At 40.8% G+C, this 26530-nt stretch overlaps 1 protein-coding gene across 1 annotated transcript in view; it reads left to right on the forward strand.

Annotated features, from left to right (window-relative positions):
- Nucleotides 1–26530, forward strand: part of LOC126412204 (dehydrogenase/reductase SDR family member on chromosome X) — a 67469-nt gene that overhangs the window by 38126 nt on the left and 2813 nt on the right. Inside the window, exons 4-5 of the mRNA XM_050081685.1 lie at nucleotides 7469–7679; nucleotides 16966–17167. Coding sequence (XP_049937642.1) covers nucleotides 7469–7679; nucleotides 16966–17167 — 413 coding nt within the window. The remainder of the gene's footprint in view (nucleotides 1–7468; nucleotides 7680–16965; nucleotides 17168–26530) is intronic.

Genomic DNA, 26530 nt, shown 5'->3' on the forward strand with positions numbered 1-26530 from the left:
AAGGGCTGTATGTCTCTGCCCTCTTACCTCCTGGAGTTCGCTTTCGTAGCCTGCTTCAGCAACTTGATTTTACCCTCCCTACGACTTTGAGTGGGTGTGAGCCCAACGCCACCTTGGCTCCAGGCTCAGGATCCCGTTCACCTTGAACTCGGCTCGCTCCCAAAGGAGAGGACCGCGAATTCGATATACCACTAGAAGTTTGTCGAACTTCATTCGAGGCTTGCTAATAACGTCTTTATTTACACAGATGGCTCCAAGACTACTGCTGACGTCGGATGTGCCTTTGTCATTGGGGGTGATACCTTTCAATACTGGCTCCTTGACCAGTGTTAAAGCTTTACAGCTGAGCTTTTTGCTCTTTATCAGGCTGTTCAGTATATCCGCCGCCATCGTCATTCTCCATATGCCATCTGCTCTGATTCTTTGAGTGCCATTCAAAGTCTCCATGACTCATATTTGGACCACCCTCTCGTCCAACGAATTCAATGGTCTCTTCAGTCGCTAGCTAATACCAGCGCTCATGTCCTTTTTTTTGTGGATTCCTGGCCATGTTGGTGTGCCTGGGAACGAAGCTGCTGATGCTGCGGTCAAGGCTGCTGTCCTCCTGCCTCGGACAGCTTCCTTTTGTGTCCCATCAACTGATGTTCTTGGGGTTCTTTGTCGGCGCCTTTCATCATTGTTGCATGAGGCTTGGTCCTCTCCCCGTGAAAATAAGCTTAGGGCCATCAAACCGATCCCAACTGCTTGGACGACCTCTTCACGCCCTTCCCGGTGAGAGGTCATTTTGGCCAGGTTGCGGATTGGGCATTGCCGATTTAGCTACCACTACCTGTTGTCCGGTGACCCCACCCTGCAGTGCCCCTGTGGTCATCCCTTGATGGTGCGCCATGTTTTATTGGCCTGTCCCCGTTTTATTCACTCTCGTGTTGTCCTGTGTCTGCTGTCTACCTTACAGGAACTTTTAGCTGATGACACTCGAGCAGCTGCTCGTGTCCTTAGTTTTATTACATTGACAGACTTGTCCAAAACGATCTAACTCTTTTATTTTGTTTCTCTGCGTCTTTGTAAATACTTTCTGGTGTTGGCCCCCCCTTGCATTTTTCTACGCTATTAGTGCACTAACATTTGTGACTGGGCACTAATGACCTTAGTAGTTGCGTGCCCTAAAACAAAAAAAAAAAGAAAATCAAACATGTTTTTGGGTACCAGACCCCAACAGGTGTTCCTGGTGTTAACATAAAATTTGTGTTATAATCGCGATTGCCAAGGATTTTGCTGAGGACTTTGCTTGAGCCACTGTGTCGGAGAACTACACCCCCCCCCCCCCCCCCCCTCTCCCTCGATCGGATCGGATCCACAGTCAGATGATTAAATATCTCTCATCTGACTACAAGCGACATCTCCTCGTCATCTTCAACCGGATCTGGTGCGATCATGACTTTCCATCGCAATGGCGTGAGAGTACCATCATTCCAGTGCTCAAACCCGGTAAAAACCCACTTGATGTGGATAGCTATCGGCCCATCAGCCTCACCAACGTTCTTTGTAAGCTGCTGGAACGTATGGTGTGTTGACGGTTGGGTTGGGTCGGGTCCTGGAGTCATGTGGCTTACTGGCTTCATGTCAGGCGGCTTTCGCCAGGGTTGCTCTACCAATGATAATCTTGTGTCCCTCGAGGCTGCCATCTGAACAGCCTTTTCCAGACACCAACACCTGGGTGCCATCTCTTTTGATTTATGAAAAGCGTGTGACACGACCTGGCAACATCATACCCTTGCAACATTATATGAGTGGGGTCTCAGAGGTCCGCTCCTGAGTTTTATCCAAAATTTCCTGTCACTTTGTACTTTCCATGTTCAAGTTGGTGCCTCCCATAGTTCCACCCATATCCAGGAGAATGGGGTCCCACAGGGCTCTGTATTGAGTGTATCATTATTTTTAGTGGCCATTAATGGCTTAGCAGCAGATGTTGGGCTGTCTGTCTCACCTTCTCTGTATGCAGACGACTTCTGCATTTCGTAATGCTCCATCATTACTGGTGTTGCTGAGCAGTGCCTACAAGGGGCCATCTGCTAGGTGCAGTTATGGGCTGTAGCCCACAGCTTTCAGTTTTCAGTCGTGAAGTCGTGTATTATGCACTTCTGTCAGCGTCATACCGTTCATCCAGAATGATGACTTTACCTTAATGACAATCCACTCACTGTAGTGGAGACATATCGATTCTTAGGACTGGTTTTTGACACTTGATTGACTTGGCTTCCTCGCCTTCATCAGCTTAAGTGAATGTGCTGGCAGCACCTCAATACCCTCCACTGCCTGAGCAACACCAACTGGGGTGCAGATCGCTCTACGCTGCAGCTGCTCTACAGAGCCCTTTTTCAGAGCTCCCGCATCGGCAGCCCTGGTCAGGGATTCCAATTGCAGTTTGTGACCGATCCCTTCTTTCTGAACTAGAGTCCTTGCCTTTACCACCTATACTTGATGTCCATTCACGTTCACCTCCATGGTATACACCTAGGCCGCGGCTTCGCCTCGACCTTTCACATGGCCCTAAGAACTCGGTTAACCCCCACAGCTCTCCGCTGCCACTTCCTCTTGATTCTTGACATGTACTGCAGCCATTTACTGGTTTATACTGATGGCTCGATGGCTTATGATCACGTCGGCTATGCGTATGACCATGCATGGAGGAAATATTGAACAGCATTCCTTGCCTGATGGCTGCAGTGTTTTCACTGCTGAGCTGATGGCCATTTCTTGTGCTCTTGAGCACATCCGTTCATGCTCTGGGGAGTAGTTTCTTCTGTGTACTGACTCCTTGAGCAGCCTACAAGCTATCAACCAGCGCCACCCTCGTCATCCTTTGGTAGTGAACATCCAGGAGTCCATCTATGCCCTGGAACATTCCAGTCATTCAATGGTGTTTGTCTGGACCCCAGGTCATGTTGGAATCGCAGGCAATGAACTTGCTGACAGGCTGGCCGAGCAGGCTATACGGAAACTGCTAATGGAGATCGGCTTCTCCGCAACTGACCTGTGTTCAGTACTACACCACAGGGTTTTGCGACTTTGGGAGACAAAATGGCATAACCTCAGTGAGCAGAACAAACTGTGTGCCATTAAGGAGACTACGAATGTGTGGAAGACCTCCATGCGGGCCTTTCACAGGGACTCTGTGGTTCTCTGTCGGATCCGCACTGGCCACGCTTGGGTTACGCACTGCTACCTTCTGTGCCCTGATGACCCGCCTCAGTGTCAGTGCAGTGTCCATCTGACAGTGGCCCATATCTTGGTGAGCTGTCCTTCTTTGGCTGCCCTGCAATGGGCTCTTCAGTTACCGGACTTGTTGCCATTAATTTTAGCTGATAACGCCCCTCATCAGCTAATTTAGTTTTACATTTTATATGTGACGGTGGGCTTCATCATTCTATATAAGTTTTTGTGCATGTCCTTTGTGTTCTCTACACTAATGCTTTTAGGCTGGATGTTTTAATGTGTTGCTGAGTGGCTGGCTTTTCCCTTTTATTCTCTTGGTTGGCCAGCCACAGTCGTCTGCTCTCTTGTTTTTATCCCATCTACCTGTTTCTTGTTTCTCTCTGTGGCCTTCTTTTCATGTTTTCTCCATAGTAGTGTTGGTTGTCCTTCTGTCATTCTTCTGGTTCTTCCATTCTCCTGTTATTGTGCTGTATGTCTCCTTCCTTTTCTTCTTTCCCTTGTGTAATTATTTTACTGGGAATAAGGGACCGATGACCTCGCAGTTTGGTCCCCTCCCCCCTCGTTTAAACCAACCAACTGGCAGACTTTTGAAGATAGAAATAAGTTTGAAGAACCAGTTTTAAACGATGACTGTAAAAATTTATTGCATTTCCCTATGTATCGCTCACATAGGGATCATGAGGATAAGAGTAGAATAATTACTGTACACATACACAGAGGCATTCAGTCAGTCATTCTTTCCATGCTCCATACATGGAAGGAACCCCAATAACTGGTGCAATGGGATGTGCCCTCAGCCATGCACTTTCTGGTGGTTTGCAAAGTATGGATGTAGATCTAGATGTAGAAAATGGTAACTTCCAAAAATTCTCAAAAATCACTTTTGTTTGTGTTAATACATATTGAAATTTTGGATGATCTGTTCTTTGGCAGTAACTAAGTATCACAAATGCTGATTTGCCATGAAGGAAGTTATCCAAAAATACTCTTACTGGTAACTTACAAAAATATAGCTGTGTAAGTGTCCAAAAATTCTCAAAAAAACCTATTTGTTTTGTAATTATACAATGAAATTAGGGAAAGATTGTCTTGAAAGAGAATAGGTCTACCATTCTCAAATTTTGAAAGAGCACAAATAAGTTTAAGCTGAAGGTTGATAATAACAGTAAGTTTGTCAAGGCACTCATGAATGTTTGAAATTTCACAGTATGTCACAGTGCAAATGGGTGTTGATAAAATTGGTGAAAGACTATGCAAAAGTGATGTGAACAGTAAAATATGCAAATTTAAAATTTCAGATCGGCACACAACATCTTGCAGTTGTGGTGTTGTTTTTTGATACAAATAAATGTGAGAGTGCATAGTTTTCTTTTCTTTCTTTCTTTCTTTCTTTTCTGTGCCAACTTCTTTACTGGCTTGCCAAAGTAATACACTGCAGCATGAGTTTATCTTAGTCAGAATCCAGAAAATGTGCAGCCCCAACAAATCATGTCTTCTGCATATTGCAGCTAACAATGCTGCCTGCAAATGCTTTATCAGTACTCATCATATTCATGGCTTACCTTCTAGATAAAATAATCTTTGTTCACATTTGAATACTGAAAAGTGTCTTGGACCTTGTTGATCCTTATACATATATGAACGTATTGCAAAAGTTATTGGTCTGTAACTCTACGTGTACCCACATGATAAAATACCATGAAGTACACATACTGTCCTTATTACATAAGGAAATACTGAGCCACAGTGAGCTGTCTTCTCCTTATACTTGGCTGTACCTTCCAGCCAACAACAACTCGTATTTCTGCACTGTGCTGACACATAGCAGGAAACTGAACTGGCCTCAGAGGGCCACACAGAAGGTATAGTAGACGGGGAAAAACACATGATTTGACACAGGCCTTGCTATCAACTCAAGGCATTGATCTAACTGCTCTGCTAACCTAAAAGAGTGATTTACATTATATGACAGAGTAACTTCTAATCTGTCTAATATGTAGAAAACAAAAAAGAAACTTAATTAATGCAAATGTTTTAGTGAGTCTTATAAAATGACATGATCAGCACTGTGTAGTAACATTATCAGGATGCTACATAACTTATGGAACTGCCTAAAGATACCAGTTATAACTGCTGGCAAGCATTGGAAAGCAGCTGTAATCCACGCAATGATGAATGCATGAAACTAGTTAAATTATGCAAAATGCATGAAAGTGTAAAATATAATTGTATTTCTTACACTATTGTACGTATTACGTTGTATAATGAAGCATATAAGCAAACCAAGAGAAAAGTGTAACAGTTCATTTTGAAGAAAGCTTGGTGAATGTGATACTAGGTATATATCTTAATGTGCATTTCTCTTTTGTTGCGATACAGATCTTGTGAAACTTTCTGGCAGATAAAAACTTCATGCCAGACCAGGCCCTGAACCTGGGACCTTTACCTTTCCCAGTCCAGCACACAGTTTTAATCTGGAAAGAAGTATGAAATTGGCACATACTCCACTGCAAACTGGAAATTCTGGAAAAAACCCCATGCTCTGGGTTAGCCAATTCTGTCATAAACTTTCTTCTAGGAGTGTTAGTCATGCAAGGTATGCAGGAGAACTTCTGAGGAGTTTGGAAGGTAGGAGAAAAGCACTGGTGGATGTGAATCCGTGAGGGCAGGTCATGAGTTCTGCTTGGATAGCTCAGTGAGTAGAGCTCTTTCCCCATAAAGGCAATATCTCAGGTTCAAATCCCAGCTCAGCACAGTTTTAATCTGCCAGGAAGTTTAAAATTAGTAGATGCTTCGCCGCTGAATAAAAATTTGTTCTGGTTACAGGTCACCTGATGGTCATCCATGAAATTGCCTGGTAGTGTCGTGTAGAGCTCTTTTTTTTGGAAAAAAGACAAACTAGGCAGTGACTTGGATATGCTTTAAAGTATCAGTAGCTGTGACAGCATAAATGTGTACCTCAAAGTAAAAATTACATATTGAGGCTTCCAGTTTCGGGTGAATGATGGAGCATTGTATTGAGTCCACCTCAGCCTATCCTCATCTAAGTTGCAGGATTTTGCACCCATTGTCATTGGTGATATGATCTTCAGAGTCGTTAGGCCATGTCATATTCCTCTTCAAACTTCATCAGTGATTGATCCCTCTGCTGAGATCCTCTTCAGGATTCCTCTGATTTCCCACAACGGCTGAACACTCTTTGACCATCCTGAACAAGGTCCCAGAGGAATCGAAACATCTATCATTGAAGAGGAATATGACATGGCTTAATAACACTGAAGATTTTATCATCAGTCATTGTCTTTCTGAGAAATCTATCTTCAGTTTGTACATTAAGCTGTCGACTGTTCCTCTTTAAAGAGACAGCTGCAAGCTTTTCCCTTACTTAAACTGTGACAGGCTATTACAATAATGTGTTTTGGTACAGGTTACTGTTGTTGTTGGTTTTTTTCCATTCTGATAACTGGCTTTGTTCAGTTAAAGAGTATTTTGGATCTTTTTTAAAAAATAAGCATACTGTTATCATACCTAATTCATGATATATCATACACATTTGTAAATAATAGATTTCAGCTATCAGTCGCACTTTTGAAATTCCAGCTAGAAACTAGCTGTTTTCAATGCACTATCATTTTTGATCAATGCATGTAATTCCTGTTCGTTGGGCCTCATCTACAGTTCATTGAGTATTCAATGAACTGTGGATGAAGCCTGACCAACAGGCATTACACACTTCATAAGGAAAATTAGTATGTCTATTTTATTTTTAAACACTCTGGCACATTATATCACAATTCTGTCACTGTAATGTTTTTTTATATAACCTCACCAATCTGCCTATGGATTTTGACAGCTTTCACACATTTTGCCCACAGAAAATGAACCACAGCTCATTATTCCACATCTGGCAAGATTTTCAGTTAACTAAATCATTATAAATAGGCATAAACAAGTTTAAAAATAAATGAATGAATGCGTAAACTATGACATCTGTAATGAGCCAGTAGACAAAAGTACTTGACATGCATATGCAGATTGCAGAGTGCAGCAACATGGTGGTGCATTTTTTAAAAATAGTACAGCTCATAGTGATAAACTGTGCTCCTTCAAATTTAAATGCACAGAGGACATTTGGGGCCAGTGATATGTTATTTGTGTAAAACTTGAAAGCTGTAAAGTCTGTATTGAAAAAGATAGTGATACTTACCATATAGTGTCATCTCTAAAAGAATCTTTGCATCTGTGTTTTCAGCTGGCATTATGTTTGTGCCGTTCTCACTGACAGAAGATGGATATGAGTCACATTTTGCCGTCAATTACTTGGGTCACTGCCTGCTCACACACCTACTGCTGCCGCAGCTGAAGGTAGGTGGGCACTCGAGAGACGTCAATGCACGCATCATTAATGTCTCCTCCAGTGCCCACGTGGTGGGGAACATAAACTTCAAGGACTTAAACTTGAAGTAAGTACATATCACATGTAACTGCCCAGTGCTTCTTATTCCCAGTGTTTCTTATTGCATATCTGTTATGTGATAAATATTTAATATTTTTGTCCATTTCTGTGTATATGAGATAGAAGTTGTAATATTCACTTATCGCAGCTTAGTAGTATTCAGCACACTCTACAGCAGTCTTCACATAACACAGCAACACATTTAGAGATGAAAGGCTCCCATCCTAGGGCAGTAAATGTTCACATCATCTCATCAAAATTATTAAGACACTCGTAGCAGCAATCATAACACACAGTTTTAACAGCAACAGGTATTTTCTGTATGGGGTGCACTTATTGAAACCAAGTTTTGAAAACAGCCAAAAGTTGCACTTAGTATTTTTTTGTTTAGTGTTTTAACTCTTCAAATGAAAAATAGTGTAATCAAAATCAAAGATACAAGCTGAGATAATATGGAGAATTTACATTGACATTACGTTTTATGCAGTTGTAATTAATCTTTTGATACACTGTACCATGAGCATTAAAAGGACTGTTGTACAGTCAGATTAATCTTTGGCACTGTCAGTGTCATCATTTACTGCTGTACTTTACATTCAAAGTTTAAGTACTACAGTACAGCCAGTTTGATCTTTAGTGCTGTCAGCCAGTAATGTCAGTGTAAGTTTCCTGTATGATCTTAATTTATACTTTTCATTCTAATGATGCTCTTCTTTTGTAGAGGTGAAACTGGTAAATAAAAAATACCAAGTGCAACTTGTGGCTATTTTCAAAAACTTATAACACACAGTGTTTCGGTGAGCACAACAATGTACAGTTTATGCTTGACTGGTGGGTGTGTTATAAGATAACACGGTTTGTGGCAACGACTGGCAAAGGGGACTGTGACAATACGTCCACATTTACAAAGTATACTTTCTCTTGCTATCATCATTCTTGGAATATTAACTTAGTGAGCTCATTTTGTCATGAACACAAACCACAATATTTTTCTCCAATTGTGTTATCAACTGTACGTGTCCCATATATTTTGTTAGGACAATGATACTGTAGCTTATTTTTGTTGCAGGTACGTAATAAATAAAAAAAGAATATTAACAGAATCTTCCGTTGGTTCTTCGTAGAACAACATTTCAATAATAAATGAAAAGCACCAGTTTGCTTTTGTTCTACAATATTATTTTTATTGCTAACATTTGTCTGAAGATGGCCTTGTAAGCCGAAAACCGGTTAGCAATAAAAATAATATTGTAGAACAAAAGCAAACTGGTGCTTTTCATTTATTATTAAAAAAAGATGATTTTTTTCCTGCTGATTTCATTTAAAAATTGAAATGTTTTATCTGTCTATGTAGAGAAAGGGGTTTTCTTTCACATTGTCTCTGAAAACTGTTGATAATTAAAACAATCTTTGCACTTTTTTATTTTCTGATTCTCAGGAGTGGTTTTCCTTTTCTTTCTTTAATTATTTTTTTTATGTAATTTAATATCAACATACATTCCTTTAATGCTGAAGCATTTCATTTGTAGTTAATATTACCAGTTCAACATCATTGATTAACTCCAGTATTTAGATGGCCAAGCAGCTCTGAAATATCTATCAGCCCCTGGAATGAGATCAAAGTTCATTGCAGAATGCCATGAATCCCTTAAGAGACCAGAGGATAGCAACAAGGCAAGTCTGCTATGGGTGTCTGGCTGATAGGCTAGCCAGGATGGGCAACAATCTCATTTGTTGGACTGGAACCTATCCTAACTATCCCTGAGGTGGTGATAAAATATTAACTGTGTAGGTCTATCAGAAGGCAGAATTTAGAACTTTGGACTAACACCCAAAAACAGAAACTTGGCAAGCTCATGATAAAGAGAAGTTCTATGCATTCCAGGACTTGAATAGAAGGCAGATTAAACGCATGTATGGTAAATGTGACTGACCACAGGAACTTCAAGAAACATCTACACATAATGGGAGTAGAGAAAGAAGCCTCTAAGTGCAGACAATGTGGTGCAAGGGATGAAACTGCACCACCTCTAATGTGAAGCACTGGAGACCAAAGGGCACAAAATATATAGATCGCAAGTTCCTTAAGAGATTGTGTCTAACAAAGGCCCAGTAAAGGGTATCCCAGTATTCCTCAGGGGTTCTGGCTGGCTTTACTAGAATGACTGGGAGAAAAGCTGCACAATATACTTAGTTTCATTGTGGGCAACAGAGGATTAAGTCCACTGTTGTTCTGCCTTCCTAATTAAATCAAATCAAACTCCACTATACAGATATACATATCGCATGTAACAATTCCGTGTATTTATTCTTGAGCAAGGCTAACAAGGAAGAGGTAAAACTTCAATATAACAAGCAACATGATACATATTGTCCTAAATATATCAATGAAAATAATAAATTTTTGAAAATAAAGTGTAATTGGATAGATAAAAAAAAGCCACCCACCAAGAGGCAGGAGAACACACATATAAAGGTATTAAAGTTTGCAAACTTTTGGAGCCAGTGGCTCCTTCTTCTGGCAGAAGGGTTGAAGGGGAAGGAAGAGGGGTGAAGGAAAAAAGACAGTTGAGGATCAGGAAAAGGAGTAGAATTTGGAAAAGTCGCCCAGAACAGCAGCTCAGGAGAGACTTGCTGGACAGGATGAGAAGGAAAAGACTGATAGTTGGGGACACTCTAACAGGATGAGTAAGAAAGACGGATTGTTGGAGACTGCACCAGATGAGATTTAAAAACCGAAGAGTTTAACGGTGAAAGATAGGATAATACACAAGATAGAGATTACTGCCAAAACATCGTGCACAAGTTGAGAGTAGAAAGCTTTATGCATTGTATGTGAGAGGTGGGAGGTGGAAGATGGGGGGGGGGGGGGGGGGGGAGTGGCAGATAATAGACAGGTCAGAAAATGACAAAGAAAACTAAAAGGAAATGAAGACAGGAATAGTTACTGTGAAGAAAATGCTGATACCTGAGAAATTGACATAAATTAAGGCCAGGTGGGTGGCGAGAACCAAGGACATGCTGTAGTGCCAGTTCCCATCTGCGGAGTTCTGAAGAAATGGTGTCTGCAGGTAGAATCCAGATGGCACGTGTGATGTAGCAAGCACCTAGGTCATGACTGTTAAGTTGCAGAGCATGCTCTGCATTAGTATATTGTGTGTTCCCTCTGTCTATGCCCGTTACACTTAACTGACAAGTTGGTGGTAATCATGCTCATGTAAAAGCCCAAACAGTGTTTACATAACAGTTGGTATACAACATGTCATTTCACAGGTGTGTCTCCCTTTTGTAGTATATGTTTTGCCTGTTGCGGGGCTGGAACAGATGGTGATAGGAGACTGCACAGGGCAAGTCTTACAGCAAGAGCAGTCACAAGGACTGAAACGATAGGGTAGGGAGATAGGGGCAGAAGGAGCATAGGGTCTGACAAGGCTATTGTGGCGATAGGAGGGTGACAAAAAGCTATTGTAGGTGTGACAGACAGAATGTCAGATAGAGTGGACCTACTTTCAGGGCATGATCTTAGGAAGTCATAGTCTTCTCGCAGTAGTTGATTAATTCATTCAAGGCCAGGGTAATACTGAGTGACAGATTGGATGTGATAGAGAAATCTGCTCTTGAACTAGGCTTGTGTGGCAAGTACATCCAGTGAAGGTGGAGGTGAGAATGGTGCTGTATTGCTGTGATGGGTTTGTACCATAACTAATATTTTTACCTCTTATGCCAAGGCTGTATTGGAAAGAACATATGACATGAAAAGGATGACAACTGTCAAAATGTAAGTACTGTTGTTTGTTAGTAGGTTTAATGTGGACAGAAGTGTGTAGTTGGCCTTCAGTGAGTGTGAGATAAACATCAAGGAAAGTGGCATGGGATTCGGAATAGGACCATTTGAAATTTAATTGGGAGAAGGTATTTAGAGATTCCAGGAATTTAAGAGGTCAGCCTCACCACGAGTCTGTTTGACAAAGATGTCACCTATGTATGTAAACCAAACCAGGGGCTGAATGCTTATGGAACCCAGGAAAGCCCCCTCTAAGTGACCCATGGAAAGGTTGGCATCAGAAGGAGCCCTTCTTGGTTCCCATTGCTGTACCCCTTATCTTTTTGTATGTCTGCCACTCAAAGGTGAAGTAGTTGTAGGTACCTATAAAGTTGCTTAAGGTGAACAAGTAGGATGTCTTAGGTTTGGAATCAGGTGGGTGCTGGCTGAGAAAATATTCAGCGGTAGACCAACTATGGACATGGCCATATTAGAATAGAGGGAGGTGGCATCAACTGCATCAAGCAAGGTGTATAGTGGTGGTGGTATGGGCACAGATTTCAGATGTTCTAGGAAATGTTTGGCATTTTTTTTTTTTTTTTTTAGGAGGGAAGTCTTAGTGCTATTGGTTGCAGGTGTTGATCATTGCATAGTTGGTGGGTGCTTTGAAGCTGTCAACTATGGGTTGGCCATGGTGATTTGGTTTAAGGTTCTTATAAGGTAAAAGGTGGGGATGCGTGGTTTGGATGGAGTAAGAAGGTTAGTCCTTGTGACAGGCCTGAGGTTTCAAGGAGAGGCTGCAGGTCAGTTTGAATCACAGGGATGGGATCCTGACGGCAGATACTGTACATAGATGTCGGACAGCTGACGTAGAACTTCACTTGCATAATCCCATTGGTGAAATACCACAGTGGTAGATCCCTTGTCTGCTGGGTGGATCATGATGATGTCAGCATTTAGGGAACCAAGAGCCTGGAGTGGTGCAGTGGACAGGTTAGGGTCATGTTGTAGGAACCTGAGGAAGGGTTGTAAAGCAAAGCTGGATGTGAGTTCTTGGAAGGCTTATAAGGAATGATTTTGAGGTGTGGTGGTGGATCAAGCCCTCAACAGTCAGTCTTTCCTTCTAATCCCATCTGTCAAGTCTTTCCTGACCTGGTGTTCTGGGCAACTTTTCCAAATTCTGCCCCTTTTCCTAAACCTCACCTGTCCTTTTCCTTCATCCCTCTTCCTTGCTGTTCAACCCTTCTGCCAGAAGGAGCCACTGGCTTGGAGAGCTTCCAAACTTTAATACCTTTATGTGTCAGTTCTCCTGCCATATTAGTCTTACAGTTATTGATTGTCACTACAATTGGAATTCAATTAATGTGACTAAATCGGAAGTCTGCAACACTGAATGGTGGGATCTTCTTATGGTTACTGGTTATTTTAGAAGTTTTAGTAGTGACCAGGTCAGCATATGAGGCTGTCATAGCACAGATACCATGTCAGAATGTAGCATCTCTCATGTGCTCGACGTGAAAAAGAAATAAAATGTAATAAATGTTTATTAAATCACCCTATCATTTAGTAATATTATTCAGTCTTCTCAACTGTAATATCTTTGGTGGGAATCGTAGCAGTGTGAGAAGTCCCATACCTTGCCACATACAGGATGCAGACTGGTGTGCAAGGATAAGCTGTGATGAGATGGCAAAATCACAAAATGTGAAAAATTGTGAAGTAAGATAAGGACTACTTGTCCTACATATTTTATTTTATAATGTCAGCTAAACATTTTTTAGTAGTTTCGGTAATGTCATTCAAATATTAACAGTGTGATGATGAGGTCCTTTATCTCAAAATGTGTGGTGGCTGTGTTTGGTGGTGCTTACTGTAAAATGAGTGGAACACCATAGAGCTCCCTGAGCTCCCCCCCCCCTCCCCCCCCTCCAGGAACCATGGACCATGGACGTTGCTATTGGTGGGGAGGCTTGCGTGCCTCAGTGATACAAATAGCCGTACCATAGGTGCAACCACAATGAAGGGGTATCTGTTGAGAGGCCAGACAAACATGTGGTTCCTGAAGAGGGGCAGCAGCCTTTTCAGTAGTTGCAGGGGCAACAGTCTGGATGACTGACTGATCTGGCCTTGTAACATTAACCAAAACGGCCTTGCTGTGCTGGTACTGCGAATGGCTGAAAGCAAGGGGAAACTACAGCCATAATTTTTCCCGAGGGCATGCAGCTTTACTGTATGGTTAAATGATGATGGGGTCCTCTTGGGTAAAATATTCCGGAGGTAAAATAGTCCCCCATTCAGATCTCCGGGCGGGGACTACTCGAGAGGACGTCGTTATCAGGAGAAAGAAAACTGGCGTTCTACGGGTCGGCGCATAGAGTGTCAGATTCCTTAATCGAGCAGGCAGGTTAGAAAATTTAAAAGGGGAAATGGATAGGTTGAAGTTAGATATAGTGGGAATTAGTGAAGTTCGGTGGCAGGAGGAACAAGACTTTTGGTCAGGTGACTACAGGGTTATAAACACAAAATCAAATAGGGGTAATGCAGGAGTAGGTTTAATAATGAATAGGAAAATAGGAATGCGGGTAAGCTACTACAAACAGCATAGTGAACGCATTATTGTGGCCAAGATAGATACGAAGCCTACGCCTACCATAGTAGTACACGTTTATATGCCGACTAGCTCTGCAGATGATGAAGAAATTGAAGAAATGTATGATGAAATAAAAGAAATTATTCAGATAGTGAAGGGTGACGAAAATTTAATAGTCATGGTTGACTGCAATTCAGTAGTAGGAAAAGGGAGAGAAGGAAACATAGGAGGTGAATATGGATTGGGGAGAGAAATGAAAGAGGAAACTGTCTGGTAGAATTTTGCACAGAGCACAACTTAATCATAGCTAACACTTGGTTCAAGAATCATAAAAGAAGCTTGTATACATGGAAGAATCCTGGAGATACTAAAAGGTATCAGATAGATTATATAATCGTAAGACAGAGATTTAGGAACCAGATTTTAAACTGTAAGACATTTCCAGGGGCAGATGTGGACTCTGACCACAATCTATTGGTTATGAACTGTAGATGAAAACTGAAGAAACTACAAAAAGGTGGGAATTTAAGGAGATGGGACTTGGATAAACTGACTAAACCAGAGGTTGTACAGAGTTTCAGGGAGAGCATAAGGGAACAATTGACAAGGGGAGGGGGGGGGGGGGGGAGGGGGGGAGGGGGGAAAGAAATACAGTAGAAGAAGAATGGGTAGCTTTGAAGGATGTAGTACTGAAGGCAGCAGAGGATCAAGTAGGTAAAAAGACGAGGGCTAGTAGAAATCCTTGGGTAACAGAAGAAATATTGAATTTAATTGATGAAAGGAGAAAATATAAAAATACAGTAAATGAAGCAGGCAAAACGAATACAAACGTCTCAAAAATGAGATCAACAGGAAGTGCAAAATGGCTAAGCAGGGATGGCTTAGAGGACAAATGTAAGGATGTAGAGGCTTATCTCACTAGGGGTAAGATAGATACTGCCTACAGGATAATTAGAGACCTTTGGAGAAAAGAGAACCACTTGTATGAATATCAAGTGCTCAGATGGAAACCCAGTTCTGAGCAAAGAAGGGAAGGCAGAAAGGTGGAAGGAGTATATAGAGGGTCTATACAAGGGCGAATGCGTGAAGAGTTTGACAGAGCACTGAAAGACCTGAGTCGAAACAAGGCCCCGGGAGTAGACAACATTCCATTAGAACTACTGACAGCCTTGGGAGAGCCAGTCCTGACAAAACTCTACCATCAGGTGAGCAAGATGTATAAGACAGGTGAAATACCCTGAGACTTTAAGAAGAATGGAATAATTCCAATCCCAAAGAAAGCAGGTGTTGACAGATGTGAAAATTACCGAACTATCAGTTTAATAAGTCATGGCTGCAAAATACTAACGCGAATTCTTTACAGACGAATGGAAAAACTAGTAGAAGCCGACCTCGAGGAAGATCAGTTTGGATTCCATAGAAATATTGGAACATGTGAGGCAATACTGACCCTGACTATTTTAGAAGCTAGATTAAGGAAAGGCAAACCTACGTTTCTAGCATTTGTAGACTTAAAGAAAGCTTTTGAGAGTGTTGACTGGAATAGTCTCTTTCAAATTCTGAAGGTGGCAGGGGTAAAATACAGGGAGTGAAAGGCTATTTACAATTTGTACAGAAACCAGATGGCAGTTAGAAGAGTTGAGGAACATGAAAGGGAAGCAGTGGTTGGGAAGGGAGTGAGACAGGGTTGTAACCTCTCCCTGATGTTATTCAATCTCTATATTGAGCAAGCAGTGAAGGAAACAAAAGAAAAATTCGAAGTAGGTATTAAATTCATGGAGAAGAAATAAAAACTTTGAGGTTCACCGATGACAATGTAATTTCTGTCAGAGACAGTAAAGGACTTGGAAGGGCAGTTGAACGGAATGGATAGTGTGTTGAAAGGAGAATATAAGATGAACATCGACAAAAGCAAAACGAGGATAATGGAATGTAGTTGAATTAAGTCAGGTGATGCTGAGGGAATTAGATTAGGAAATGAGACACTTAAAGTAGTAAACGCGTTTTGCTATTTGGGAAGCAAAATAACTGATGATTGTTGAAATAGAGAGGATATAAAATGTAGACTGGCAATGGCTAGGAAAGCGTTTCTGAAGAAGAGAAATTTGTTAACATCGAGTATTGATTTAAGTGTCAGGAAGTCGTTTCTGAAAGTATTTGTATGGAAGTGAAACATGGATGATAACTAGTTTGGACAAGAAGAGAATAGAAGCTTTAGAAATGTGGTGCTACAGAAGAATGCCTAAGATTAGATGGGTAGATCACATAACTAATGAGGAAGTACTGAATAGGATTGGGGAGGAGAGAAGTTTGTGGCACAACTTGACTAGAAGAAGGGATCGATTGGTAGGACATGTTCTGAGGCATCAAGGGATCACCAATTTAGTACTGGAGGGCAGTGTGGAGGGTAAAAATCGTAGAGGGAGACCAAGAGATGAATACACTAAGCAGATTCAGAAGGATGTAGGCTGCAGTAGGTACTGGGAGATGAAGAAGCTTGCACAGGATAGAGTAGCATGGAGGGCTGCATCAAACTAGTCTCAGGACTGAAGACCAAAACTACTACTATAGAGGTGTGCTATAGACAATGGCTTACCCAACAGTAAAAGAAAATTAAGATGTTGTGAAGTAAGGGGGATTTTATTTTTCAGATATCTGGTTTTCAATATTGTGATTCAATATGTTGTGTAAATATGTGTAAGTGTTGCGTATGGAAGATAAGTTTTTTAATGGAACATTGTGACTGTAGCAAAACAGCAGCAGTCTCCCTCGCACTAATTTATGGCTGACTTTGTAGCCCTTCTGTTAACTGCCTAAGAGTTTTATTATTGTTATTAATGTAGCTGGAAGTACACATCAGATTTTGTATAAATAGTTTCTGTTTAACAATGTTGTCTTGTATATATATATGTATTTTTTTTTTTTTTTTTTTTTTTACAGGGATATGTATGTTGCAAGTGAGGCATATGCTCAGAGCAAACTGGCTCAGCTTCTTTTCACCAAAAAACTGGAGTCTTTACTGAGAGAAAGTGACTCTCACGTTCAGGTGCATGCAGTTCATCCTGGTGTGGTTAATACAGACCTTTTTAATGACACCACATTGAAAAAAATATTTCCGTGGGTACCTCCACTTTTTTTCAAGGTAAGACCTTTTCGATGCAGAATATAGGATACGATTAATGAGGGTGGTTGGATAAGTTAGGTAAATTTCCATGAAATAATGGAACATTTTTGTTGAGTCTTCACAGTTGGTAAGCTTGATTATTCCAAGGATCGTATGAAGAATTTCAAATATGCACAGCATACAGTTCATTGGTAACAGCCTTCTGGTTGTGTCAGTGTGTCAACTGTGACTGAAGATGGAGAAAACCAAGTTTCATGCTGCCAATAACATGTTCGTTTGAAGTGTTGGACTGCTACACAAATAAAGACAGAATTGTATGACGTTTAAGTGGACTCTGCACTATCACTGAAGACCATTTACTTTAAGATTAATGAATTTAAACTTGCTTGGACAAGTACTGAAGACGAAGTGAGCACAGGCTGTCCAGTTGAGCTGGCCGGAGTGGCAGAGTGGTTCTAAGCGCTGTAGTCTGGAACCGCGCGACTGCTACGGCTACGGTCGCAGGTTCGAATCCTGCCTCAGGCATGGATGTGTGTGATGTCCTTAAGTTAGTTAGGTTTAAGTAGTTATAAGTTCTAGGGGACTGATGACCTCAGAAGTTAAGTCTCATAGTGCTCGGAGCCATTTGAACCATTTTGTCCAGATGAGGTTACCACAAAGGAAACCGTTGACAAAATCTATGAAATGGTAATGAAAGACTGCCAAATAAAATTCTGTGAGATTGCTGAGACTGTAGGCATTCCAACTGAATGAGTGAATAATATACTGCACAGGGAATTGGCTGTGAAAAGGCTGTGTGAGAGATTGGTGCGTGATTGCTCAGTCAACCAAAAGTACATAAAATACAATGGATTCCCAAGGAATAATCCTCATAGATTACTTGGAAAAGGGCGGAATCGTAATTGGACACTTTGTGTGTCATTGGTGGATCGTTTGAAACTTGTGTTGGCTGAAAAACCCAGATTTACACAAAAAGGTGCTGTTTTGCCAGGATAGTGCCCCATTCGACAAGTCTGCAATAGCAGTGGCAAAAATTCGTGAATTGGGCTTTTGAATTTGTTCCTCATCCATGCTACTCACATGACTGAGCCACAAGCGAATTTTTCCTGTGACTTGTTTACGAAACACTTTTTTCTGTTGCTTTTTGCCCTTACTTCTGTACATAGTCTCTTTTGAGGGATACATATACTTGGTGCAGCAATCCAGCAGCCTTTTCATCTCATTTAAAAAAATAGGTTTTGTCAAATGCTACAAAATGCTCGTTGACTGCAACTGTCACTTCTCATCTAATGAAAATTTATTCCAAGCAACCAAAGTTTCAAGTTGTGGGGTGGAACATTGTCTTGGTGAAAGAGCAGTTTATGTGGAGGCATAGATCTTTTTTTCCATCCAACACAAGCTACAAATGATCCAACGATGAAGCGTAATAGGGTCCCTTCATTGTTCTGCCTTTCTCCAAGTAATCTATGAGGATTATTCCTTGGGAATCCCAAAAAAGTCACCATCACCTTACCATGTGACAAAATGGTCTTCGCATTCTTCGGTACACTTTCATCAGCCTTTGTCCCTTGTTTTGACTTTGGCATGTAATGATGTATCCATTGTTAAAGTGTCAGGATTGGTGAGGAAGGGAAAGCAGTGGGCACCTGTTGAGGTGAAGATGTCAAACATGTTTTAAGAGCGTGGTTATTTAATGCAGTAAGAAAGAAATAAAGAAAGGCAGGCCTAGAGAAGTTGCCAAAACTGAAAGGGCAACTGCCCAAGAGAGCAGGAGAGGAGAGCATCTGGTTGGGTCAGAAGCTGCCAGCAGAAGAGAGCGGACAGTGTGTCCACTCCCAGTGGCTGACCGCGGTTCCACCCCCATGTAACCACCTCCAACCCTCCCTATTGGACAGCCCAGTTGTAGACATGCAGTTTGATAGCATTACCTCATCAGCAACATGGAGTTTAGCTGCTGATGGTTCAACACGTAAGTTTCAAAGTGGTTCTGTCCTGTTTTGCACAACATGACTGATGCGCTGCAACTAGTGGCCAGGCATGAAGCATTGACAAACATAAAGTGGAAAAATAAAATCAGATTTTTATACTATTCAATCTATTCAATAATGGGCCCCCACTGTACACCATGTTTCATCAACATTCACAAATCGGCACAAATAGTCTTGCAGATTGTGATTAAACATCACCAGATATTGTGTTGAAGTGTTGTGCCAGACGTGCTTTTGGTCGACTGCGAGCAATTACACTCCTCACCTCACATACAGCTTCTTCATAGCCAATTGTCCATGCAGGATATTAAGCAGCAACTCAGTTGAGATGCACACAATCTCGGCAATCTCACAAATATTTATTTGGCAGTCTAACATTATCATGTCACGGATTTTGCCAATGATTTCCTTTGTGGTGGTGAACTCAGTTTGACGGCTGGACTGCTCTTTGTCTTCAGTGCTTGTCTGGCCATGTTCAAATTCATTAATCCAGAAGTAAATGGTCTTCAGTGATGATGCAGAGTCCATGTAAACTTCATCCAATTCTGTTTTAATTTGTGTGACAGTCCAACCCTTCAAATGAACATGTGTAATGATAGCACGAAACTTGATTTTCTTCATTTCCAATCACATTTGACACACTGACAAATTCAAAAGGCTGTCAACAATGAACTGTGTGCTGTACATTATTGAAATTCTTTGTATGATCCTTAAAATAATAAAGCTTACCAACAGTCGAGGCACAACAAAAATATTGCATTCTTTCATGGAAATCTACCAGACATGAAAATCACCCTCATAATACATATGTATTTGGCAACCTCATTTAACAACCAATTTAGGGAATTGATGTTAAAAGATTAGAATAGTAAAATTTGTTACCTGCAGAATGGAGAAATTGCAGTCGGAAGTGTTAGACATGCTGAGAAGATAAAATGGAAACAAAATGTCAAAGCCAGTGCATGTAAAGAAGACAATAAGTAAGAACAGGTGTTTTGGAACACTGTAAATAAACAAAAATTTTGTGCCAGAATGAGATTTTCACTCTGCAGCAGTGTGTGCGCTGATATGAAACTTCCTGGCAGATTAAAACTGTGTGCCGGACCGAGACTCGAGCTCGGGACCTTTGCTTTTCACGGGCAACTGCTCTACCAACTGAGCTACCCACGCTACTCACGCAGAAGTAAAGCTGTGAAGACAGGGCATTAGTCGTGCTTGGGTAACTCAGTTGGTAGAGCACTTGCCCGCGAAAGGCAAAGGTCCCGAGCTCGAGTCTCGGTCTGGCACACAGTTTTAATCTGCCAGGGAGTTTCAAAAATTTTGTGAAATACATACAAAGGGCTATCAAAGTATAAAGAAAACTTATTACAGAGGCAGCTGAGAAAAATCAAGAGCTCAAAGAAGCAAGAACCAAACTGTAAAAGGGCACAAGTATCACAGCCAAGTGCTTCACACAAAGAACTGCAGTACCTACACAGCTGGAAGAGAAATGACAGTCTAGATTGTGTGCTGTATCTGGTGTTCTCCACATCCCACTGTAAAAAGCAGTCAAGACTTTGTGCTCCATACACAGTACTACTCTCTCCTGTACATTCACCTGGTTTAGCAGAGTGCTTTGACAGCAGCAGCTCTACTATGAATATTCTGCTTGTAAATTTCCTGAAACATTGTTCTCTAGATGAATTTGAGCACATTTACTATCATGGCAAAAAAAAAAACTGCTCCCAGAAACTCCATTAATCCATTTACACATTCTGGATTGTCATCTCGTGCATAGTCCATCTCGGCCACTGAAATCTAAAAAAGAAAAATTTTGGTGGGAGTAGAAACTTCTGCTCGTATGTTAGTGATGACATTACTCATTGTTATCAGTCAGTTCCTACTTTACATATTGATAAGCATACTCGAAAATACAGTCCATGTCTTCATTTTAATTGCATCAGTATTTGTTCTGGTCTTCATTGTAGATAAATTTGGTAGTAATAAAAGGAAGCTCAGTGATGGAGAACTTTGGCATCTAACTAATGTGGACAAACAAAATGAAATGAGTTATGAACAAATTCTCGAATAGTGTAAGTTTGTGCAAACCATCTTAAAGTGGGTATTCAGAGACAGATGATAGTAAAGGAATAAATATGATGATCACTTCGGTATGATAGGATGCACCACAAACAACACTGATTGGTGGAGCAAAATACCTAGAGAACTACAAGGTAGCTTTTCTTATGTAGAAACCATACTTGCTACAGAGAACAAAGAACAGCCAACAAAGATGTGCAGAGCATGTACTTCCAGAGAAACATCACAAATTGCATTACTATTTTTTGATTTGTGAAGAATGCTTGTTTCTCTTTGTAGAAGAGTGCTTAAAAACCTTAGTTTATCAACAAAACTTGATTTTTTTTTTTTTCTTTTTTTTGTTAAGATTTCTGATACAGTGGATACAGTTTATTCCGAAAGTAAACATTAGTTGTATTACCTTTTCTGTGTACTTTGAAGGTACTGTAGTCTTGGAATGAATATGATATTTATGGTATACAAACCCTAAACAATTACCTATGCATATTACTGATGCCCACAACATGTAGTACACAGGTATTGGCTACCCAGTTTGATGTAGAAATTCCCTTTGTATGAGTTAATTTGTAGTTGAGGCCAACAGTGAGCTGGTCAGCTATGAGAATTCATAGTTGGCAGGCAATATGTTGAGCTAAATAGTCACTTTTATTCTGATATTGGTTTCAATGAGTGAGTGCAAGTAGTGCATGAAAGACATCATAAATTTAGTTTTTCCTGTGCTATTACATTTAGCAGAAAGTTATCAACCCTGTAATCTGCCATGATAATAGAAAGGGTAGTTCTGCATGGTACCTCAGCAGACTAGAAACTGTCACCAGATGAGGTGTCACAGTAGTAAGATATTAAACTTGTATTTGGGAATCCAGATTTGTTTTCCACATTTTCCCTAAGTTGCGTAAGGCAAGTGCCAGGAGAGTTCCTTAGGACCGCAGCTTGTTTCCTTCCCCGATCTGTGTGTAGTCTCCGTCTTTAAAGACCTCTCATCAACAGTATGTTAAGCTCTAAAACACCCTGCCTTTCTGAAAACTGTAACATATGTAATAAATAAACTGGCATTGATGATTTTCTAGCATACACAATTAGTTCACAACTAGTTCCAGCCTTCTAGGCCAGTCTAAATTGATTTGTGATTCTGTGTAAAATAGAATGTATGATTTTGTGCCCATGAATAGAAATGTTATGATGTGAAAGTAAATCTATAGGAAATACATTTACCTCCAACAGAAAACTATGCCACCTGTATAATGGTTTGACATCACATTTACAAGGATCAAAGAGTAATGCTAATCAAGGAACAAAAAAATGTTCAAATGTGTGTGAAATCTTATGGGACTTAACTGCTAAGGTCATCAGTCCCTAAGCTTGTACACTACTTAACCTAAATTATCCTAAGGACAAACACACACACCCATGCCTGAGGGAGGACCCGCACCTCCGCCGGGACCAGCTGCACTGTCCAGGACTGCAGTGCCTTAGACCGCTCGGCTAATCCCAAGCGGCTAATCAAGGAACAAAAATTTCTAACACCATACTACGACCTCAGTTACACTGTGCTGTGACCACATGTATGGTACATTTTTGTGTGTACTTGAGAAGGGTTAGAAAAAATAACGAGGAATAAAATGGCTTGGAAAATAAACTTAAAAAAAAAAAAAATAATAATAATATGTGGAAATGTAGATTGGATTTTTAATTTTATAAGGGAAACGATAGATTGTTAGCCACCTTGAAGATGACATGTTGCATTGCAGACAGGCACAAAAAAGGAAAAAAAAAAACTTGGACATTAGCTTATGCCCCCCCCCCCCCCCCCCACACACGCGCACACATTCACACAAGCTAGCATACTCTTGCACACTTGATCACCATCTCTGGCAACTTGGACTGGAATGTAATGGTGTTGTGGAACAAAAACAGCAGTCTGGAGGGGCAAAGAAGGGATGGCAGGGTGTGGTTGGGGGTGGAGGGGGGGGGGGGTAGAGAAGATTACTGTCTGGTGGAGCATGTGGGGACTAGGTGGAGTCACAACAAGACTGCTACCAGGCACGGTGTTGGGAGGCTGTGGGGCAGTGAGTTGGGAGGGGCAGTGGTAAAGGAGAGTATCAGGGAAGGGGAACTACGGGCATGTGCATTGGCAGATGGCGGCACACAATGAGGGAGAGGGGATGTGAATAGGGGAAGAGATAAGACAGATGGGGAGGGTGTGAGGCAGTAGGTTATTGTAGGTTGAGCCTGGGCTAAAAAGTGTTGTAAGGATAACTTCCATCTGCACAGTTTAACAAAGCTGGTGGTGGAGGGGAGGCTCCAGATTGTCTGGGTTGTGGAGCAGCCTTTCGAATAAAGCATGTTACGTCCTGCTGCATGTTGTGCCACAGTGTGGTACACTTTGTTCTTGGCCACAGTTTGGCAGTCGCCATTCCAACTGGTGAACAGTTGGTTAGTAGTCATACCAATATAAAAAGCTGTGCAATTATTGCAGCAGAGCTGGTGTGCAATGTGGTTGCTTTCACAAATGGCTTGGCCTCTGTAAGGGTAGAATAAGCATGTGACAGGACTGGAATAGAAAAAGCTAGGTGGGTGGATTGGAAGCATCCTTCACCGGGGTCTTCCACAGAGATATGATCTCTGTGGCAAGAAGTTGGGATTGGGAGTGGCATAGGGACTGACTAAGATGTTTTGAAGGTGGGTGGGTGATGGAACACTGCTTTTGGAGGGGTGGGAAGGATCTTGAGTAGGATTCTCATTTCAGGACATGATGGTGGGTAATCAAAGCCCTGGCAAAGGATGTGGTTCAGTTGTTCCAGTCCGTGGTGGTATTGGGTGACAAAGGGGCACTCCTTTGTAGCTGATTCTTGGGGTTGGTAGGAGGTTTAGGGGTGTGTGGGCAAATGGTGTGGGAGATCTGTTTGCGAACTGGGTCTGGGAGTTAGTGCCTGTCTGTGTAGACCTTGGTGAGACTTTCAGCATACTGGATAAGGGAGTTCTTGTCCCTGCAGATATGCCATCCGTGAGTGATGAGGTGAGATGAGATTAATTATTCATTCCGTAGACCCACAAACGAGGGGATCCTCCTGGGTGTGGAACATGTCAGATACACACATTACAAAAATGTAATTAGAAAAACTTGAGTTTCATTAATTTTAATGATCCTCAGTCAATAAACAGTAAAATTATGTACATGAATTAAAATTAAACTTCTAATATTTACAGGTTTAATACTTACATCTGCTTTCATTAAATCCATCATTCACACAGTTGCTAGTTACTTGGCTATTACAACCAAGCATTCTCAAAAATTAAAGTATAATAAATTTGCATTAAAATGGTCTACTGCACTTAAGTTCATGGATGCATGGATGGAATAGGAGTTGGCCACCAAAAATTCTTTAAACATAATTTAAAAGTGTGCCTTGTGTGAAACTAAACTCTTAATGGTTGCTGGTAACTTATTGAAAATATGCATTGCTGAATACTAGACTCCTTTCTGGGCAAGAGTAAGTGATTTTAAATCTTTATATATAATTGTTCTTATTCCTAGTATTGCTACTGTGTACTAGGCAGTTAGTTTGAAAAAGAGATGTATTATTTACAACAAACTTCATTAAGGAATGACTACAGAGAAGCTGTAGTTAGTACGCCCAATTCTTTGAATAGGTTTCAACATGATGTTCTTGGATTTACACTACACATTACTCTTCTTATACAATTCTGTACTCTAAAAAATTTTTTTTCTCGGTTTGTGGAGCTACCCCAAAATATGATACCATATGACACCATATGACATAATGGAGTGAAAATAAGCAAAATATGCCAGTTTTTTTAATATTTATATCTCCTATGTCTGACATCATTCGCATTGCAAACACAGACGCGTTTAGGCGCTTCAGCAGTTCATTAGTATGTCGCTCCCAACTGAATTTATCATGCTGTAATCCCAAGAATTTTACACTCTCAACTTCTTCCATTTCCAGGTCATCGTATTTTATACACACACCAGAAGGAAATCTCTTGAAGTTGTGAACTGCATATAGTGGGTTTCAAAGTTTAATGACAGTGAATTGGCTGTGAACCACTTATTAATGTCAGTAAAAATTTGATAAACTGGCCTTTCTAAATTGATATTTGATTTACTATTTATTGCAGTGTTTGTATCATCTGCAAATAAGACAAACTTGGCATCTGGTAATGTAACAGATGACAGGTCATTAATTACACAAGAAAAATAGTGGACCTAGTATGGAACCTTGGGGAAAACCACATGTAATTTCTTTCCAGTCAGATGATGTCCGATTACCTACTGCTGAAGTGTTACATAATGACACCCTTTGTTTTCTGTTAGTAAGATATGACTGAAACCACTTTGCAGCAAAACCAGTGATGCCATAATATTTTAATTTACTTAAAAGAATGCTGTGATTCACACAGTCAAAAGCCTTTGACAGGTATGGGAAGGATTTTTTTGTTTTGGAAGTGATGACAGCTGTTGAAATGCAGGTATTGTTGGTAGGTTTAATGTGGATAGAGGTATGGACAGAACCATCAGAGATGAAGAAGTCAATGTCCAGGAAGGTGGCACTCTGGGTTGAGGCGGCTCGGGTAAAGTAGATGGGAGAGGTACTGAGGCTGTGAAGGAATGAGGAAAGTGTGTCTTGGCCCTGAGACTCCATGTGAGTTTTCTTTTCTGAAGAAGGCTTTGGCCAAAAGCTAAGTGAGTAACAGTCATCTTGTGCATGCCTGCAGCCCAATGCGTCACCTTTACAGTGAGTAGCCACCTATCCTTTTCCTTATATTGTTGATATGCCAACCTGGATTTTCCATTGTTTGTTTTAATTTGATTTCATTGTATAGATGATTTTTGATTAGTCATAGCAGAATGTGAATGAAGTTATTAAGAATTTTTGTCTGTAGATCTTTTTGATCCTTTTGGGAAGTGTATGGGAACTTGAGCTTTATCTCTTGTCCACAATACATATCGCTCAGTTATTCATTAATAGCTGTATTATGCTTGCATGGGATAAAACAACTAACTTAGGATAAAAAGCTGTAAATAACAATAGTCACTATGCCGACTGCAGCAAAGATTCATGTTATAGTCCACGATGGCTTCACTCGCTTATTGCAATGATTTGGTGGTGTCCTCATGTCTATCCGATTGACTTTTTAAATGACTGAAAATTTTGATTAGTTCTAAGATATTCGTTTGCTCCATTTCTTAGCCTAATGCAAAAATCTGGAACTTCAATTAATGTTTCCCAATATGTATTGTTGAGGAGATGTAGTGCAAAGGCACTTGTACTGTTATTGTAATGTTATG

Source organism: Schistocerca serialis, chromosome 7, assembly GCF_023864345.2.
Source record: "Schistocerca serialis cubense isolate TAMUIC-IGC-003099 chromosome 7, iqSchSeri2.2, whole genome shotgun sequence".
Classification (NCBI taxonomy): Eukaryota; Metazoa; Arthropoda; class Insecta; order Orthoptera; family Acrididae; genus Schistocerca; species Schistocerca serialis.